This window comes from Lontra canadensis, unplaced genomic scaffold, assembly GCF_010015895.1.
Source record: "Lontra canadensis isolate GAN:19392208 unplaced genomic scaffold, GSC_riverotter_1.0 scaffold1, whole genome shotgun sequence".
NCBI classification, from domain to species: Eukaryota; Metazoa; Chordata; class Mammalia; order Carnivora; family Mustelidae; genus Lontra; species Lontra canadensis.
Genome location: NW_022630995.1, coordinates 63186055 through 63205233, shown reverse-complemented (window position 1 = coordinate 63205233; position 19179 = coordinate 63186055). Strand labels below are relative to the sequence as shown.

General features: G+C 53.7%; 1 protein-coding gene across 1 annotated transcript in view; it reads left to right on the top strand.

Annotated features, from left to right (window-relative positions):
- The window catches only part of MAN2B2 (mannosidase alpha class 2B member 2), a 31977-nt gene extending 16806 nt beyond the window's left edge, over window positions 1–15171 (top strand). Inside the window, exons 9-19 of the mRNA XM_032852654.1 lie at window positions 465–603; window positions 977–1110; window positions 2703–2977; window positions 6728–6919; window positions 7595–7847; window positions 8977–9087; window positions 9165–9357; window positions 11004–11141; window positions 12598–12710; window positions 13524–13644; window positions 14978–15171. Coding sequence (XP_032708545.1) covers window positions 465–603; window positions 977–1110; window positions 2703–2977; window positions 6728–6919; window positions 7595–7847; window positions 8977–9087; window positions 9165–9357; window positions 11004–11141; window positions 12598–12710; window positions 13524–13644; window positions 14978–15171 — 1863 coding nt within the window. The remainder of the gene's footprint in view (window positions 1–464; window positions 604–976; window positions 1111–2702; window positions 2978–6727; window positions 6920–7594; window positions 7848–8976; window positions 9088–9164; window positions 9358–11003; window positions 11142–12597; window positions 12711–13523; window positions 13645–14977) is intronic.
- The last annotated feature ends 4008 nt before the right edge of the window (window positions 15172–19179 follow it).

Below are 19179 nucleotides of genomic sequence, written 5' to 3'. Positions count from 1 at the left end.
TCCATGTGTCCCCACTGTTCAGATGGGAAAACTGACAGAACGTGCCACTGTGTTGGGGGTGGAATGGATAGACTTGAGTCCATTGGCGTGGGTGAGATCAGTGGCTTTAACTGGTGGGGCCTCAGTCTCCCTTTGAGGAAGACAAGCTCATCCCACACCCACTTCAGTACAGAGAATGGAGGGTGCCTGGAGCATCACAGTGGCACTCACAGGCAGACTGCACAGCGGAGATGAAGCTGGGGCAGGTCCCTTGCAGATGTCTGTTTTCTGCCCAAGCTAGGGGACTCAGTGGGTTTCTATAAGGTCATCAGTCTTGGGGCCTCAGTTTCCTAGTCTGGAATGTGGTAGGGACACTCATCTGCTCCACTAGCACCTGGTGAGAGGGAAAGGAATGCTAGCCCCCAGAAGGTGGTCTGCAGAGGGAGGCCCGATCCAGAGTTTCCCCTACTCTGGTTGGGACGCAGGTGCAGCACCATCATGCCATCACTGGGACTGAGACCCCCAAGGTGAGAGACATGTACGTGAAGAATCTGAGGTCAGGGATGCAGGGTGTGCACGAACTGATGGTCTCCATTGTCCAGGACAGGACCCCGGCGTACTCAGGTAAGTGAGGTCCCTGTGGGATGGCACTGCATGTCTGGGAAGGGGCTCAGAACCCTTCTGAGCAGAGAGCTGGGGGTCACAGAGAGGACTAGAACCCAAGCCTCAGACTCTGTAACCACATTCCTTGTGCGGCCCTGAGCCTTTGTGTGATCCCTTCCACTTTCCCCTTCCTGGGGACAGGACACAGCACCCTGAGCAGAGTACGGGGCCTGCTGGGTATAGGAGCACACTAGCCCACTGGTCCTATAGTCAGCTTCACTGGCAGCTCTGCAGGAACGTGTCTCTCCTGCCTCAGTTTCCCATGTAGCCATCGGCCCTCAGGTGTGTTGGGTGAGTCCAGTGGCAACACGTAAGGGCGGTTCTCTGTGTGCAGACTCAGAAGCTAGGGGACACGTTGCCGTGGTCTACAACCCCCTGGCCTGGACGGTCACCACCCTTGTTACCCTGACTGTGGGCTTCTCCAGGGTCAGCGTCACAGATGAGTCCGGCCAGCTGGTGGCTGCACAGGTATGGCCCTGACGGTGTGCAGAGGGGCACACTTGCTGTTACTGACACCTGTTCCAGTACGGCACTTCCTGAAGTGGGAGCAGTTCACATGAACACATGACCATGGGGGCCACACCTAGAGGACACCTTTTGGGACACTTATCCAGTAAGGTCAGTGGGATCCACAAGGGGACACTCACTGGTCTGTGAGCATCTGAAGTGCCCAGAAGTCCCAGCACTGTCTCCTCCCTGGAGGGTCTCCTGGGTGGCCTGACCTGGTTGGGAGGCTTCTCCTCAAGCCCCCCACATGGGGCATATTTGTGTTCTCATGTAAACATCCACTTTCTGTGGAAAGGCCCTCAGGAGTCTTCAGACTTGTGGAGGTGCTGATGCTCTAGGCTGGCCCAGGTGCCTGTGTCCACACACCCAGACACCAGTGTGTGGTCTGCCCTCATTTCCTTCTACTGCCTGGAGCCAGCTGAGGGGCTGAGGGACCCTGCCTGTCCCCCAGTGCCAGGGTTTCCCTGCGGACATGCAGGAGGTGCTGACATCAGCCACTCAGCAAACACTCCCGGAGGCACATTCTGGTCCTGGACAGCAGCATCACCATGGGGAATGGGCGGGTCAGACAGTTAAAGGACATATGTGGTGTGGAGTGAGGAACTGGGGAGCGAGGGTTGTGGACCTTAGTTGATGCAGGAGGAGAAGGAGTTCATCTGACCTGGGCAGGGAGATGGGATGGTGTTGGTTTCAGCAGACCCAACCCCTAGCACCCTCTTCTTCACCCACACGCAACACCACTCTGAGTAAATGCACTCAACAAATATTTTGGACACCTATTGTGTGTCAGGTTCTGGCCTAGGTTCCGGGCTTCCTTAATAACCAAGCCCATGAAGTCCCTGTGCACAGAGGACTCATATTCTCACCCTGGGGAACAGGCAGGAAACCAATTAAGAATGTGTGGAATATGACAGATGGTTGTGTTCCGACGAGGAAGATTGATAGAGCTGGAAGGTGGGGCAGGGACAGGGTATGTATGTCCCACAAAGCCTGGGTGGGATGGTGTGTGCAGCCATCCTGGGGTTGCTGATAGGGCTCCTGAGCTTCCCATGGGGGCTCAGATGCTGCATTCTTCCCCTGGAGAGTGAGGGACTTGGCTGAGTGTGCCCAGTGTCCTTCTCCATCCCTCCCCCTCGGATGTCAGGTGACACGGGGTGGGAAAGATGGTGGGGTGAACAGAAAAATATCCCCTGGGGAAATTGGAGGGTGTGAAATAAGGGACTTCAGAGAGAAGGCTCTCTAGGGGGGGGAATAGCATGAGCAAAGGCTCCGAGGTAAGAAACAGCAGGGGTGCTCGGAAGTGAGGGCAGTGTCTGGTGCTGGAGTCTGAGGAGTGAGGGAGGCCGGGGAGGAAGGTGGGGGCTGGGGCAGGATCCTTGTGAACAGGGAGAATCCCTAAAGGGAACTCAGCACAGTCCAGTGATGGAAAGACCCTGCTGTCCGAGGGTAGTGAGCACCCCATGAGGAGGTGTGCAAGTCACAGTAGACTGAGGACACTGAGGGTCCTCCTGCCCTGATACTCACCATTTTGTTTTCTTCTCTTGGCCTTGCAGGTCCAGGAATCAAAAGAGAGGCAAACTGCTTATGACTTGCATGTGCTGACCACAATCCCGGGCCTCAGTTACCGACACTACAGTATCAGGCGTGCCCAGAGGACTCAAGAAGACACCAAGCAGTTGGGTGCCAGTCTGACTAAAACCTCCAGCTTTGCCCGCAAGCCAGAGACACATGCCGGTCCAGGGGGTAGGCACCTAATTTCTGTGGAGAATGACTGTTACACTGTGTTCCTGGACGCGGACACTAACCTCATGCACAGCATCTTGGAGAGGTGAGGCACAGCCATTGCTGACTCTGAGACAGAAGTGTGTGCTGAGACCTGGGCTTATCATTCCCCCACCTGCCTGTGTACTCACCTGCTAGGGGAATCATCAGAAGGTGGTGAAGGCCCTTCCTGTGTTACCAGCCTTATTTCTGCAACTGTGAAACTAGACCACTACAGGAAAACTCTGCATGAATTTTATCATTCCAGGACTGTTGATCCACAAAGTGGATGTGAAACCTCACTCAAAGAGAACATATAATATTCACTTTACTCACTATCTTAAATTCAGAGAAACATATAACCATCCATGTACCCACCCACCCAATAACCACTTATGCATCCATCTACTTACCCATTTTATACCCATCCATCCACTCACCCTTCCATCCATCCATCCATCTACTCATCCATGTAATCATCCATCCATCCCCCCACCCATCCATCCATCCATCCCCCCACCCATCCATCCATCCAACCACTATCCTTCTTGTTCATCCATGTATCCAACAACCCGACCACCCCCACAACCATCCATGTATCCACACATCAAACCACCCATGCCGTGACCCATCTACCACTTTCATACACCTTCTCATCCATCCATCCTCCATACATCCACTCATCCAACCACCAATCCTTCCATCTATCCACTATCTTCCCACGTGTCAATATATTCATCTGTGCATCCATGCATCCATCCATCCATCATTCCATCCATCTATCCATACATCCACTAACCTTCTTCTTTAACCTTCTATCCACCCATCCACCCATCCATCCATCACCTCACTCTAACATCCATCCATCCATCCATCCATCCATCCATCCATCCATCCATCCATCTTTCCATACACTATCCTTATTGTTCATCCATTTATTCAACTAACCAACCACCCATCCATCCACTAACTCCCACAAGTATCATTTTATATCCACACACCAAAGCACCCAACCACCCATAAGCTACCTTCTCACACCCTCAGATCTATCCTTTGTCCATCCATCCATACACCCAACCACCCATCCGTTCATCCATCCATTATACTCACAGTCATCTATATATTTACCCAACCACACAACCATCCACCATCCACTCACTCACTCACTCAACCACCCACCCATCCATTCCCTCACCTTCCATCCATTCATATATCTACCTGCCTACATACCCAACCACACATCCATCTACCCATCCATCCACATACCCTCCAATTTATCCATATATTGACCTACTCACCCACTCATTCATGCCTACACACATATATCTATCCAATTATCATTTGATCTATCCCTGTTTATCTTCCCATCCATCCATTCATCCATCCAACCATCCATCCATCCAACCACCCACACATCCATCAAACCATCCATCCACACATCCATTCATTCAGTAACTAGTTGTTGACAGCAGAGAAAGCAGGTGACCCCCAGGAAAAAGCCCCCCAAGTGTTTTGGGGCCAGCCCTGTCCATCCCCAGGCCACAACCCAGATAGTTGTCGTTCTACCCCAACTACATTTCCTGATGTGACCTCCCAACAGGATTGGAAATGCAGGAGGAATAGGAAGTCTGGGAGGAGTAGCTGGCAGAAAGTGAGGGAAGGAAAGAGAAAGGAGAGAGGAGTATGGGTGTGAGGTGAGTGGTACCTGGCGATCACCCTGAGGGCATCTGTGCACAGCTCTAGAGCCTACAGCACTAGGAAGTTCCCCACAGGGGGACCCCATCAGAGCTGTGTCCTTCATCATTCTAAAGATCTCCTGGAGAGAGGGTGTGGCAGGTAGAAGGAGCTGACTGCAGCCAGCTTGGGTGGGGAGGAGAGGATGGGGAGAGCAGTAGAACCTGGGCCAGGCCAGGCAACTTCTGAGCCTCCCTGGTCAGAGCAGAGTCCCCAAGCTTGGAATGCTTGTCCAGTCAGGCCTGACGCCCCAACTAGACAGCCCTTGCTGGGCCAGCCCCACCTCGCCTTCACTGTGTGCTTATTCATGAAGGCCTCATCCTCAGCCATGACCTTTTACTCAGCATGTCCAGTAGTACACTCTTGGCCTGCTGACCATCCCTTCACCCCTGTCTGTCTCTGTTCCTTTTGGCTGGGTGAGCACTGGGTGCTACTTATGGGTCCCTGAAATCCCCTCTGGGGTAAATCAATGGCCCAGTGCCTGACAACTGGTCACAGAGAGAAGGAGCTGTGGAAATGGAGAGCAGTGGATCAGAGGAGTCTTGGTGGGCAGGAGGCACCTGGAGCCGGGCCTGAGGACTGGAAGGGCCAGAGAATTCATGGGCACAGATGAGGGGACAGCTGTTCCATGGCAGGACCCTCCTGTGCAGGGCCCAAGGGGGCAGCCACCATGTGCAGAGACCACCCCAGGGCAGGTTGGGTGGAGAGACCTTTTTTGTCACAGGACAGCACCGTGGATAGAATTCGCCGACCAAGCACCTCAGCCATGGAAATGCTCCCCGTCTGTGGGGTTAGGACACTCAAAGCCCATGTGAGCATCGCCACAGTCATGGCCCCTCTGACCCTTCTCTGCCTCTGGATTTGTCTAAATTGGACATTTCATACCAGGGGATGAACTCCATGCAGCCCTGTGGGGTTGGCTCCTTCCCTCTAGCATCGTGTGTCCAAGGACCGTCCATGCTGCCATGGGCATGAGCGCCTCGTCCCCCCTCAGGCTCTGTGTTATTCCCGCCGCAGATGAAGCATGTTTTACTCCTCCAGTCTCTCCCCGACAACACCCAGCAGAGCTGATGCAGGGAGTGGGGCGTGGGCAGCCTGCAGCCAGAAGGGAAAGGGTTTGGGCCAGACTAATGAGCAGGACCTTTTCTGGCCTCTTCGGAGGGGCCAGAGGGGCTCTTCTTAGATGACCCCCTGTCTTCCCGTCCATGCCCAACACAATGGCACAGAAATCCCCCAAATGGGTGTGGAAGGGACACTTCTTTATGCTCTGTACCCACAGCCCCACGCCCCGATCCCAGTACATGGCTGTGTCTTGACCACATACAGAGGTAGAATCCATACACGTGTCTACACTATCCATGTGTCTACAGGGCTCTGAGTTTCTGCCCATTCTTCCCCCACCCTCCGTCCCAACCCCAGTATCTGAACCGAATGGAATGAGCCCAGATCGTGCGGTTGGAACAGAACCTGAGTCCTGGCTTGGGCTCTTCCCAGACATGAGGTCCTGTGCCAGGGATTAGGGCCTCCAGCCTCGTGGGCCTCGGGAGTGAGGTGGGTTCATGTTCCCTGCCCTCGGGAGTCAGGAGGAGGCGGTGAAGTGAGCAAAGGTTCTGGCTCCTCACATCTGGATGCCTGGGGGTCCGCATGATGAAGTCCTTGCTTGTGCTCCTTGGGGTCCCTCTGAAAGGTGTGGGGTGGCCCTGCTGGCTGCCTGATGACCAGGCACCACCTCCAGGGGACGTTCCCTCTGGGCGGCTTCAATACCCTCTGCTTATGCTCTCGGGGTCCTGTTATGCAGCCTCTGTCACCCTCCTGCGTGGGGTCCCCCCAGCACATGGAAGGATCTAAGGCCACTTGGCTCAGGGGAGAGGGTGTCTCACAGACGTTATCTGAACCACGTGCATAGGTGTCACCGAATGGCCTCGTGACTGTCATCGAGGTTCTGCTGAGGTCTCTTTACTCTGTTTCTTATGGAGGTGGGTGTCTGCATAGAAGGCTGTTCACCAGCGCCCAGATGACAAGGACAATGCTCGGGACACACGTGCATGAAGAGAATACTGCTTTCCCTTTCCTGTCCCTGCAGAGAGAGTAACAGCACAGTGCGGGTGACCCAGGAGTTCATGGAGTACCATGTCAACGGTAATTTGAAATATGGCCCTATATCTGATAACTTTGTGTTTACACCCACTGAGAGTGCAAAGCGCCCATGGAAAAGTGTGGGGATGAAGATTGTGGCAGGAAAGCTCATGACGGAGATCCGGCAGTTCTTCTACAGGTGCGCTGGGGCTCCCTTGGTGCACTTGGTTGGGTTACGAGGGAGTCAGGGTCCATGTGTGTTCCTGACACCAGCTCATTCTCGTATGGAGTCAGGGTCCATGCACGTGCCTGATACCAGCTCGTTCTCAGAGGGAGTCAGGGTCCATGTATGTCCCTGACACCAGCTCGTTCTTGGAGGGAGTCAGGGTCCATGTGTGTTCCTTATACCAGCTTCTTCTCAATGGGATCTTGATGCAGACATGATTGCTCCGGACTGGGGTATCCTGGCCCCATTGCACATGCTGTACCTTGTGGGGGGTGTCCAAGGTCAGAGTTGGTCCAGGAACCCACAAGGATAATGACTTACACAAGAAGTCATGTGACAGCACAGAAATAAGCCATCCAGGTCAGCCCCCCAAGCTCTGTATTATCAGGGACCAGGCTCTTCCCATTATATTGCCCAGGATGGCTCCTGACTCTGCCTGACTGCAAGGAGGGAGGGAGAGAAGGGGTCATGGAAACAGGAAGGAAGGAAGAAGGAAGAGAGGGAAGAAGGAAAGAAGAGAGGAAGACAAATGGGGAGGGAGTGAGGAAGGGAAGGAGGGAAGGAGGGACGGATGAAGGGGGAAGGAGGAGGGTGGGATGCCTGCAGAGTTCCCAGAGCCTGACCCACTGATTCCCAATTCTCCTCCAGGAAGGAGAGAGACCAGAATCACACATATGCCATCTACTCCCGGCTCACCCACGTGCCGGTTGGCCATGGTGGGGAGCTGCTCTGCCATCGCATAGAGCAGGAGTACTGGGTGGGCCCCTTGGAGCTGAACCGTGAGGCCATCCTGAGGACCAGCACCAGTCTCCACAACCGGCAAATCCTCTACTCAGACAGCAACGGTTTCCAGATGCAGCGGAGAGTCTTCCAGGAACACGCGACCAACAGCATTGCTCGGGTAGGCCCTAGGATGCCTGCTGGCCCCGTGCCCATGGGGTGGCCCTGATGGTCCTTTTCCAGAAGGCCAGAGCAGGAAGCCTGTTCCAGTACCACCTGTGAACCCCTTGCCTACCTGTGCTGCTGGGGGTGGAGGACCCCGTCTCGGGTCTCCCCTGGTGTCTTAAATCTGGTGCCACCACAGACACTGGGACGTCCCTGTCCCTGTCTGTGCCTCGGTTTCCTTTGTGTAGATGAGAAATCTCAGAATGACTCCTTGGGGGAGTCGTTCTGAGATTTCTGAGCTGATGCTTATCAAAGGCTTAGAGGGCCTGACCCCCGCCAGGTGCTGTGGCAGAGACACTACCTGGCAGCTCGTTCAAAGTGATGAGCATGGCCCAAAGCCACACATCAGCTCCCCCATCCCAGGGCTCCAGCTCTGTGACCCTGGGCAAGTGGGTTGGCCTTGCTATGGCTCCCCACTGCCCCGGTGGAAGGAATAACCTCGGTCCCCAGGGCTGGGAGGGTCAGTGGGAACAATTGAGGTGAAGCCCATGCTGGGGTTCTCCTGTGACCCCAGTAATCATTAGTCCTTACTCCACCCGGGGGACCCAGTGGGCTATGTCCCCACCCTACTCTGCTTGTGAGTTCTGGTCCCTTCTTCCCTGTTTGCTCACTCTCCCGTGCTGTGCAGGGGCTCCTGACCGTCCTTTTGGGTCCTTCCAGGCCATTTGCTCCAGCAGAGCACAGAGCATGGGGAGTGTGGCTGCTGTCCCAGACCAGACTCAGTCCTTTGTCTCTGTAGTAACCCTCAGCCCTGCATCCATAACACGTGAGCCCCACGCACCCCCTCATCACTTGCATAGGAATGTGCACATTGGGTCGTGAGCCTGTTGTATGGGTGGGGAAATTGAGGTCCCAATGAAGAAACTCAGTTCCCAGCTCAGATGGGCAGGAAGCAGTGCATCTGTATGTGAATGACAGTCTGTTGGGCTCTGTGGTCAGAGCCTCTACCATAGTCTTCCTGCTGCACCCTGAGCAGTTGCTGTGCCCGTTTGGGGGACAGGCAGGGTGGCCCGAGGGGGACCTTGACCAGCAGTCCTGCCCGTACTTTGCCCTGACAGCCAGTCTGGCCATGTTTGTGTGCACAGAATTACTACCCCATGGTTCAGTCCGCCTTCATCGAGGACAGCCAAAGCAGGCTGGTGCTGCTGTCCGAGCAGGCACATGGCATCTCCAGCCAAGGGAACGGCCAGGTGGAGGTATGAAGTGGGCCCTCCTGGCCACCCAGGGTAGAAGCAGGTGGGAGGGGGGCCTGTCAGACAGCTTTCCCCTGCAGGTCATGCTCCATCGCCGGCTGAGGAACAACTTTGACTGGGCTCTGGATTATGACCTCACACTGGATGACACCTCTGTTGTCCACCCCGTGCTCTGGCTCCTGCTAGGACCCCGGCCGCTCACCGCGGGCCTGCGCCAGAGGAGTGGGCTGGCACTGCAGCACAGACCAGTAGTGCTGTTAAGAGAGCTGAATGGTAAGGGACTGTTCATACCAGAATGAGCCCACCTGGCTGGGTAGACCTGGGGAAGGGTGTGGACCACCCCGATCTGGACAACGTTGGGCAGAAGGGAGCTCAGGGTCTCTAATCCAAAGTCCTCATATAAGGTGTAGGCAAACTTGGGCAAAGAGGTTCAGGGTTCATTCAAGCTCATATAGGTGGTGGGAGCATTTCTGAGACACACCCATTCCACCTTCTACCTTTTCCCTGAGTTTCCTTCATTTTTGCTCTGATGTCTTTCTTTCTTTCTTTCTTTCTTTCTTTCTTTCTTTCTTTCTTTCTTTCTTTCTCTCTCTCTCTCTCTCTCTCTCTTCCTTCCTTCCTTCCTTCCTTCCTTCCTTTCTTTCTTTCTTAAAAAAGATTTTATTTATTTATTTGACAGACAAAGAGATCACAAGTAGGCAGGGAGTCAGGCAGAGAGAGAGAGGGAAGCAGGCTCTCTGCAGAGAGCCTGACATGGGTCTCGATCCCAGGACCCTGGGATCATGACCTGAGCCGAAGGCAGAGACTTTAACACACTGAGCCACCCAGGAGACCCTCTTTTTCTTTCTGAATATGACATATTCAGAGGGAGCCAATATATGGCTTCATACCTAGAAGATCAACATTAGAATATTTGTTTTATTTGACTTCTGGGTAGGCTGTCACCAGGCGAGGGAGATTCCTGTCCATGGTCTGATCTGCAAAGCTAATGAATTCCCTCCACTCAGACCACTACTGACTTAAAACAGGCTGTACCTGTATGAAAATAATTGAAAATGGGGAAAATAAATAATTATCATGTTTAGAGATGGTACTTTTGGAACATCATTAAATGAATGAAACACCGAGAGTCACCTGGGTGAATCAGTTGGTAGGCAGCCAACCCCTGATTTCAGTTCAGTTCATGATCTCCGGCTTATGGGATCAAGCCCTGCATTAGGCCCCTGGACTGTAGAGGGCCCTGCTTGATATTCTCTGTCCCACTTCCTCTCTCCCAACCTCAGCAAAAGAAATGAGCACAATCATCCCAGGCTTAAGTACAACAGTTCCAGGGAAAGCTTCTGACTGGTGCAGAGAGGAATTTGTGGTCTGAGCTTGGACCAATCACTGTGGCCAGGGGACTGCAAGGAGGTGGTGCCCCAGCTGGAGCCCAGAGCTGAAAGGGCTTTTCCTGGAAGGAGGAGGGGGCTGAGGTGCCTTCTGAGCAGGGAGGCCATGGATGACAAAACAAGGGAGGAGCTGGCATCCCACAGCTTGCATTGAAATCAGGGCTCTTCATGAACCTGCCCTGGGGTCTAGAACAAGCCCCATCACCCCTGTGGTGATAGACTCCCCATCTGTACTTTGAAATTGCTGGACTTGAGATTCAGGGTCCTTCCAGCTGTTAGACTCTGTGATCTGAGCCCCTGGACAGGTGGGAGGAAAGGCATCCAGGTGGAAGGATGTCCATGGGCAAAGGCAGGAAAGGGGATGCCTGAGGCACTGGGACCAGCAGGTGCTTCAGGCTGTCCTCCCTGTGGGATACACATGGGCAGGAGCCAGATTGCCTAAACAAGGGCACATGGTGTGCAGAGCTCTCACTGCCAGGAGGAGGAGCTTGGCCCCAATGCTTGTCCTGGCTCTGTGTGTCTACCCTGCAGCGATTGCCCAGAATCTCCCAGACCCCCAACAGCAAGAAGCTGTGACCCTACCCCCAGGTCTTCACCTTCAGATCCTCAGCATCCCAGGCTGGAACTACAGCTCCAACCACACAGAGCACCTGCAGAATCTCCAGAAAGGTGAGGCAGGGGTCCAGGGGAGCCAGACTCATGGCTCCTTCCCCATGGCGACCTGGCCCCACGTCCATCACCAGACAAAGTGGGCTCCTCTCAGAGTTGTCCTGCTTCTGCATGGTCACCTGATCCCCTTCTCTACCCAAAGGGGAAGCCAAGACCCACAGACAGGCTGTGGGGGACCAGTGTCACTCAGTAAGCAGGGTACACTGTGGACATGGACCCCAGCCCAGGATATGTCCACACATTCTCTGATGGATCCCTGCTAACCCTACTAGCAGCTCCCAATCGTCATCCACCATCTGCCAGACCCTCAGCCTTCAGTGCAGTCCTGCTCCTCAGGGACACCTCCTAGAACCCTGAACAGCCAGTCCCACTCATCCTCTGAACCCAGGAAGCTTGACTGTCCAGAACTTCCATTCATTCACTGAATAGATGTCTTTTGTGCCAGGCACTGGGTAGTGCAGTGACCAAGGTAGGCAAGGCCCCTAGATTCACAGAGCTCTCTGACTAGAGGGGGAAGCAGCCAAGCCACCAGCCAGTGATGTTAGTGTTCACATTATACCCCCAGCAGGGCATCATGGAGGGCTTCCTGGTGGAGGTGACACCTGCCATGAGCTGACTCATCCTGTTGCCAAAGCTCCAGCCACACCTTATCTTCCCCTTTCCAGTGTGAGCACTCAAAGGCAGGGCTAGCTGCCCCTCAGGCACCCTCTTGTCCCCTAGAGCCCCACATAGGTCCTGCCAGTCACCAAGGATGGCTCAGTATGATTCCTCAGATTTAAGGAGGAGGAAAATAAAGAGGCAACAGTCCAGATAACACTTTTATCTGATAAAGTGGATCTTGGGGACCATGGCTTACACCTGCAGCCAAGTGGCTTTCTAGCACTAAACCCCATTACCAGGAATCCCCGTCACAGAAGATGCTGGGTGGGGAGCCTCCCTACAAACAGAGCGTTCCCTTCCCACTGGTATGTGTGGCCACATGCAAGAGAATAGGTCTCCTGTAGACAGCTAGCTCCCAAATAGGAGGAGAAAGGGGCTGGCCTGGGGGTGCCCCAGACCTGTTGAATGAAGGTCCCTCCTCCATGGAGAGCAGGGAGTGAGGGGCAGAGTAAGGGAAGCTTCAGGGATGGAGTGAGACCCAACCCCCATCTCCCTGAGCTCAGGGCCACATTATGAAGCAGGTGTGTCGTCCTGGACATCAGCATGTCCTCACTCCACCCCACCCCCACCATCATCAGGAGACAGAGGACCTGCCTGACCCTAAGGCTCCAATCCATAACCACTCCCTGGAACAGGTAGAAAGGATTTTTCATAACCCGTGTGCAGCAGTAATATCAAGCAGGGACTGTGTCAGCTGCCTCCCGGGGAGGCTGAGGGTAGGAAGTGAAGGGCAGGTGTCTAGTGCTGGGCCCAGACTAGAGGATTGGCACTTATGGGGGTCCTTCTGTCCCTGAAGGCCATGGAAGGAAGGCCAAGGTGGACCTCCGCCGTGTCCTGCTGCGGCTCCATCACCTGCATGAGGTGGGGGAGGACCCGGTCCTGTCTCAACCCGTGAGTGTGAACCTGGAGGTAAGAGCCCTCAGACCCTGTGACAGGCTCCCTGGCCATAGCCTGAAGCCCTAGCAAGCAGGCAAACCCCAGTGTGGAAATCCCCTCTGGCAAAGACCTCAGCAGAGATACCTGGGGTGCTCTCGCTCACCTGGAGTGGGTGCTGTGGGGGCACGTGGGCATCCCACCCTCCTCTCTCTGCATTCTTGCTGCTTCTCCTTCTCTGGTCCCTTCTGGTGTCACTGTGTCCTGCAGCCGGCCTCGCTGACGTGCTGGCTGTTCTCTTTGGCTCATCCTCTGTGGTCACCTGCAGCCTCACAAGCAGATAGGTCTGCAGAAGTGGGAAGGCAGCAGCAAATGGGGTACTGCTTCTGATTGCTCTCTCCCTGTGTCAATTCAGGGAAGCTTCTCCAGAAACCTCCCACCTCTGGGCCAGCCATCCCTTCCTGGTCAGGCCAGAAGGGGCCACCTACTTCTGTCCTCACACAGGAGGCTGAGTCCCTGCTTTCTTGGGATGGATAACCACTCCTGGCCTCACCCTGGGCTGCCCCCTGAGCCATACTGGGGAGAAGGGTCTGGACAATGGAGGCAGTTCCTGTGCCTGCCTCGCCTGGGTATGCTTATTCAGTGCAGTTCCTGGGAAAGCATGCTGGTCCTGGCCTCAGTGTCCTCATCTGTGAAATGGGCACACAGTTCCCTCTGGGGATTTGCTGGGAGAATTCATGTGGTGGTGTGTTGTGCCCAAGCATGGGTGTCGCCCCTGCTCCTGCTTTGCTTTTGCTTTGATCTGGGGCCTTGGTGATAGCTCACCCTCCCTGTGCTCCCGTCCTTCAGGTCATGCTGCAGGGGCTGGGGTCCGTGGCGGCAGTGGAGGAGCGCTCGCTCACAGGGACCTGGGATGTGAGCACGCTGCGCCGCTGGAGCTGGAAGACTCGGGATGGTCCCCACAGCAGAGGTTTGAGAACTTCTGGTTCAGGCTGAGCCCGGGAATCCCAGCCCTCCCCCAGCCTGGCTCAGGAACAGGCCAGATCCTGCTTAGATCCCTTATGGCCTGTGTGACCTTGAGCGGGCTACTCGGCTTCTCTGATTCTGTATCGTCCAGAATCTACCATGGGTCAGTGTGTGTGTGCATGCCTGTGTGTGTGTCTGCAGACCACCCTGGGTGAGTCCTGAACTGGCAGGCATATCCCAGGGGGTCTGACATCTATCATGCTGTGTCTCACACCACACACACCACCATCAGCTCCTGGGAACCACAGACAGCTTTATGCCCCCCAGTCTTTCCCATGCTGTTCCCTCTTCCTGGATCACCCTTGTCCCCTTCTCTCTGGCCCACTCCTACTCAAGCTTTGGCAGAGTCCAGGGCTGGGTCAGGCTCCTCCTCCATTCCTCTCTCCCCCTCTTTCCTCTTTCCCATGGGTCTTCTCTGTCCACTGCATGCAGCTGAGTGCTTTCTACATAGCTGGACACTTAGTCATTGGGAATAGATAGATGGTGTTGGATGGATGGATGGAAGGATGGATAGACAGGTGGATAAGTGGATGGGTGGATGGATTTGTAGACTGATGATGGATAGATGATGAACGAATGGGATGGATGGATGGATGGATCGATGACAATGGATGGATGGATGGTGGTTGTGTGGATGAATGAATGGCTTTGTGTAAGTGTGAGTGTTTGTATGAGTGAAAGGAAAGATGGATTTGTGGATACACTAATGGATCATGGATGGGTGGATGGATGGATGGAAGGATGGATGAATAGGTGATGATTGATGAATGAATAGATGGATTGGTAGATATATGATGAATGATGTATAGATGATAGATGAATGGATGGGTAGATGGATGGATGAATGGTTAGGTAGAGGTGTAGATGTGTCTTTCTGCAGGATGATGAATCGATGATGAATGAATGGATGGATGGATGGGTGGATGGATGGATGGATGGATGAACAAGCTTCCTTCCCAAGATTGAATGTAGTGGAACCCAGTAGTATAAAGTGCAGTCCCACCAGGTGGCCTCAGTGAGAAAGCTCTAGGAATTGAGCTACACCCCATGGGAAATGAGACCATGCTTGGCCAGGACCTCCTACATATTTCACTAATGGGAGGGCCAAAATGCAAGGGGCCCATGGCAGTGGGAGTCCTTGTGGGATGGGTCAGCCAAGGGCCTTCATCAAAGAGCCACATTAGAGTGTAGGTGGGTGTGGTGTATGAGGGGAATCTGGGTGGAAACACTCTGGGGAAGCAGGTGGTTCTAAGGACAGACCACCTCTGCTCCCCCAGGCAGCTCCAGCTCTCACTCGACATCCCTGCAAGGCATGAAAGTCACCATTTACCCGAAGGAAATCCGGACATTCTTCATCCACTTTCATAGCAGCGAGCCCATGGCTGACTCTGTGAACTCAGGGCAGACCCAGGAGCCTCAGGAAGAGGAACAGGACCCAGGACATGGAAAAGCAGCATGGGAGGATGAGTGAGGACCCCCCCGATAAGCTACTGGAGAAAATGGTCAGATTGGGGGTTTTGTTGTGCTTTAAATAAAAATTGCATTTCACATGTTCTCCTGGGGCTCTAGAGCTGGCCTCTCCTATCCTCCCACCTGGGTGATGTCTGCACACACACTCACACTTCTCGTGCCCATACAGGAGTCATTGGGAAGCTCCCATAAGTCAGAGGGGAGTACTCAGAGTGACAGGAAAGGCACCTGCCACACAGGCCTCACCCCCTCTTGCCCAGGTCACCAGTGTGACGTGCAGGCCTACTGTGTCCCTAATGATGTGTGCGGATGAGGGCCCTGGCAGAACAAGGGGCCTTCTGAACCCATGGGAGGCATAGGGGTCCATTCAGGAAGGCTGTGGAAAGATGACCCTCAGGCTAGCGTGGGCTTTGTGGGAAGAGGAGATGCCTCAAGGCCTGAGCCCCGACAGGCGGGGTGCTGAGAGCAGGGGACAGAATCTGCTGGGGTATTTCTTTCTGCTCTCACTTCAGGATCCTGGGCGGCCCTCCATGGGCTGTGTCAGAAATGGCCCAGGTGCCCGGTGTCGTGTGACACTCTCCTAGGACAGGGACCTGGTGTGGGAGTGGGAGCCTGAAGAGGATTCCCAGCACCTTTAGCTGTATGGGTTCCAAGCCTTGTGGGACTGATGGTACAGTGGAATTGGACTGTCCCTTGTCATCAAGGCATCTTTAGGAGCGCTTCCTTTGTTCCCTCATTGCCATTCCTGTGTGTGCTGGACTCTGGCCTGGGCACCTGAACGGCGGGATCTGGAAGCCTCCAGCACATTGTGTGGTCCGGGTTCTTGACTCTGTCAGTGTGATCCAGAGTCTTCCCTGCTGTCTGTGGGCTCCACTTTGCACTCCAGCCTCGGGTCCCATCCTTCACTGTGTCAGTCACATCAGCCTTCTCCCAATGCCTCTGATACGCAGGTATAGTCCCACTGCAGGGCCTTGGCACGTGCCATTCCCTCTGCCCAGAAACTCTACCAGCTGGCCTGCACTGCTCCCTCCCTGGCTCATTCAGGTCTCTACTCCAGGTCACCTTCTCCTCTGACCACTCTATGGCAGGTGTCACCAACACTACCCTCCCCCTGCCAGTCTCCTCCCCTTCCAGCCTTTCTCTTCCTTCACGGCCCTTCCATCTGCCCTTGTTCATTATGGCGGAGATCGACTGTCTCCTGCCCCTGGACGTGTGCTTCACAGAGGAGGAAACTTCTGGCTTTTCCCCACTGTATCCCCAGGCTGGAAGCAGACGTAGGCACATGTGGCCCTTGATCAGTGTTTAATCCCTGGATCAAAGCTGCAGTGATGAAGGTTGTCTGTGGTTTCTGTTCAGAGAAGAATGAAGTGGGGAAGATGGGGGCCACTCCCGCCCCATCAACCTCTTGCATCCAGGACAGTTGGCCTGGGACTGACCATCTCCTGGAAGGGCCCATTCCTCCAGGGACCCTCACCCTGGCCCAGCATCCCCCAGGAGGGGCCCTGAGTGCATGTCAAGGCTCTGGGTGACCAGGTCGGTCATCTGATGTGAGTCCCGGGGTGTGTTGGGGGCCTAATCTCATGCCCAGAAAGGACCCCAGGGCCCTGCATGGCCCACCGCCTCTAGGCACCCAGGGTTGGTGGTTCAAAAGCATGACACGGGGACAAATTGCTCTGATCCAAGGGTGATCTGAAATCCTGCAGGGACCCGAGGCAGCTGGGTGCTCGTGGCAATACAAGCTGACATGGGTGGAACGGCCACATCAGCCGAGTCAGCCTCGAGGGCGTCACACCTGCACGAACCATAAATTATTCAGTAATCTGGATGTTGTTTTTGGGCAAATGGAAGCCCCACTCTGCTGCCACTTGCCCGGTGCCCACATGCTGCTCTCGGATTCTGACGCATCAACCTAGCTGCTGATGTATAATGCACACGGTGTTTCTGGAACAAAGCGATCTCCCACTGGGTCTTTGAGCTGCGGGTGAGGAGCTGGAATCTGAGCCTGTTTCCGTCAGGCACGGGCCGAAGGACACCCTCAGGGTCACTAGGACTGACTCTTGGATGGGCAGGGGCAGGTCAGCTGGGTTCCCCCGAGGATCACATGAGAACCTACAGGAATCTCATGGGGTCATGTAGGTCAGTGTCATGAGCCCCCATGACATTCATTGATTCATTGATTCATTCGGTAGGTGGCTCTCCCTGGATGGTGTGCTCACCTCCAGAGAGAGACCCATGTGGGAAAGAAAGGTAGTCCTGGCCATCGTGAGGGAGGCCAGGCCTTGGCCCATTTCACAGATGAGGAAGCTGAGGATTAGGGTGCCCCAGGGAGCTGTGACATTGCTCCTCTCCTCCTCACCAGCCCCTTGATGCTCCTGAATGTGGGACACTGGTCTCCAGAGTGGACATGGCACATCTCCAGGCGCTCCCAGACAGGGTCCATCACATGGGCCACTAGGGCTTCTTTGTCTGGGTTCTTTTTGTTGGCATTTAGCCTGAGGACGGTTCTCACTCTGAACCTTTCAGGACAGTCGGCAATTGGATGGATCTCTTAGTGGCTTTAAGAAGCAGTAGACAATTGTGGCCATCGATGCTGAGAACTTTGGGATAAATAAGACCCTTCTTTTCACTATATCTGTATCTTTGGGGTAAATACTCAGCAGTGCAATTGCAGGGTCACAGGGTAGCTCTATTTTTAGTTTCTAAGAATCTCCACACTGTTTTCCAAAGTGGCTGCACCAGCTTCATTCCCACCATGCCCTTCAATAGATGAATGGATAAAGAAGATATGGTCCATATATACAATGGAATATTACGCCATCATCAGAAAGGATAAATACCCAACTTTTGTATCAACATGGACAGGACTGGAGATTATGCTGAGTGAAATCAGCCAAGCAGAGAGAGTCAATTATCATATGGTTTCACTTACTTGTGGAACATACGGAATAACTTGGAGGACATTAGGAAAAGGAGAGGAAGAGTGAATTGTGGGAAATCGGAGGGGGAGATGAACCATGAGAGACTGTGGATTCTTAGACACAAGCTGAGGGTTTTGGAAGGGAGCGGGTGGGGTGATGCATGAACCTGGTAGTGGGTATAAATAGGGCATGTATTGCATGGAGCACTGGGTGTGGTGCATACACATGAATCTTGGAACACTGTACAAATAAAAAAAGTTAAAAAGAATTTTAAAAAAGAGTAGTATATAAATAATAAAAAAAGAAGCAGTAGGCAAAAAAGAGGAAGAGAGAGAGAGAGAAACAAGCCAAGAAACAGATTCTGGACTCTAGAGAACAAACTGATGGTTACAGTGGGGAGGAAGGTGGGGGATAAGGGAAATAGGTGATGGGAATTAAGGAGTGTGCTTGTTGTGCTGGGCAGGCAGTATTGATGGAAGAGATGAGTCGCTACATTGTATACCTGAAGCTAATATTATACTGTATGTTAACTATACTGGAATTAAGATTTTAAACTTTAAAAAAGAAGAAGTGGACAGAGCTTCTGGAAACTGGCACAGGAATGAGGAGAAAACCAGACATGAGACCACAAATTCTGTGTGTGAGCTCTACCCACAACTCTGGGTTCCCATGGCAGATACCAAATGGCCCAGCAGGTGTGTAAGAACCATGCTGAGATTCTAGCTGCTCCCCATGCAAGGGCAACATCTTATACTTCAGAAGTTAAGTGTTTGTAAAACAGAAGGCAATACCCTTGTGAGTAACATAATAGAATCCTGGATGTCTATAGGATAGTACAACATTCAGGACAGAAACCAAAATTCCTTGTTCTGGGAAGGAACACAACTCAAGAGAAAAGGCAGTCAGCTGGGACTCATCGCAAATGTTGGAACTTAGAGACAATAGTTTTAAAGCAGATGGGGTGTCTGGCTGTCTCAGTTGGTAGAGCATGCGACTCTTGATCTTGGGGTCAAAGTTTGAGCTGCACACTGGGGGTAGTGGGTTTAACTAATTAAAAAATATTAAATCCACATCCCCTCCAACACATGTTG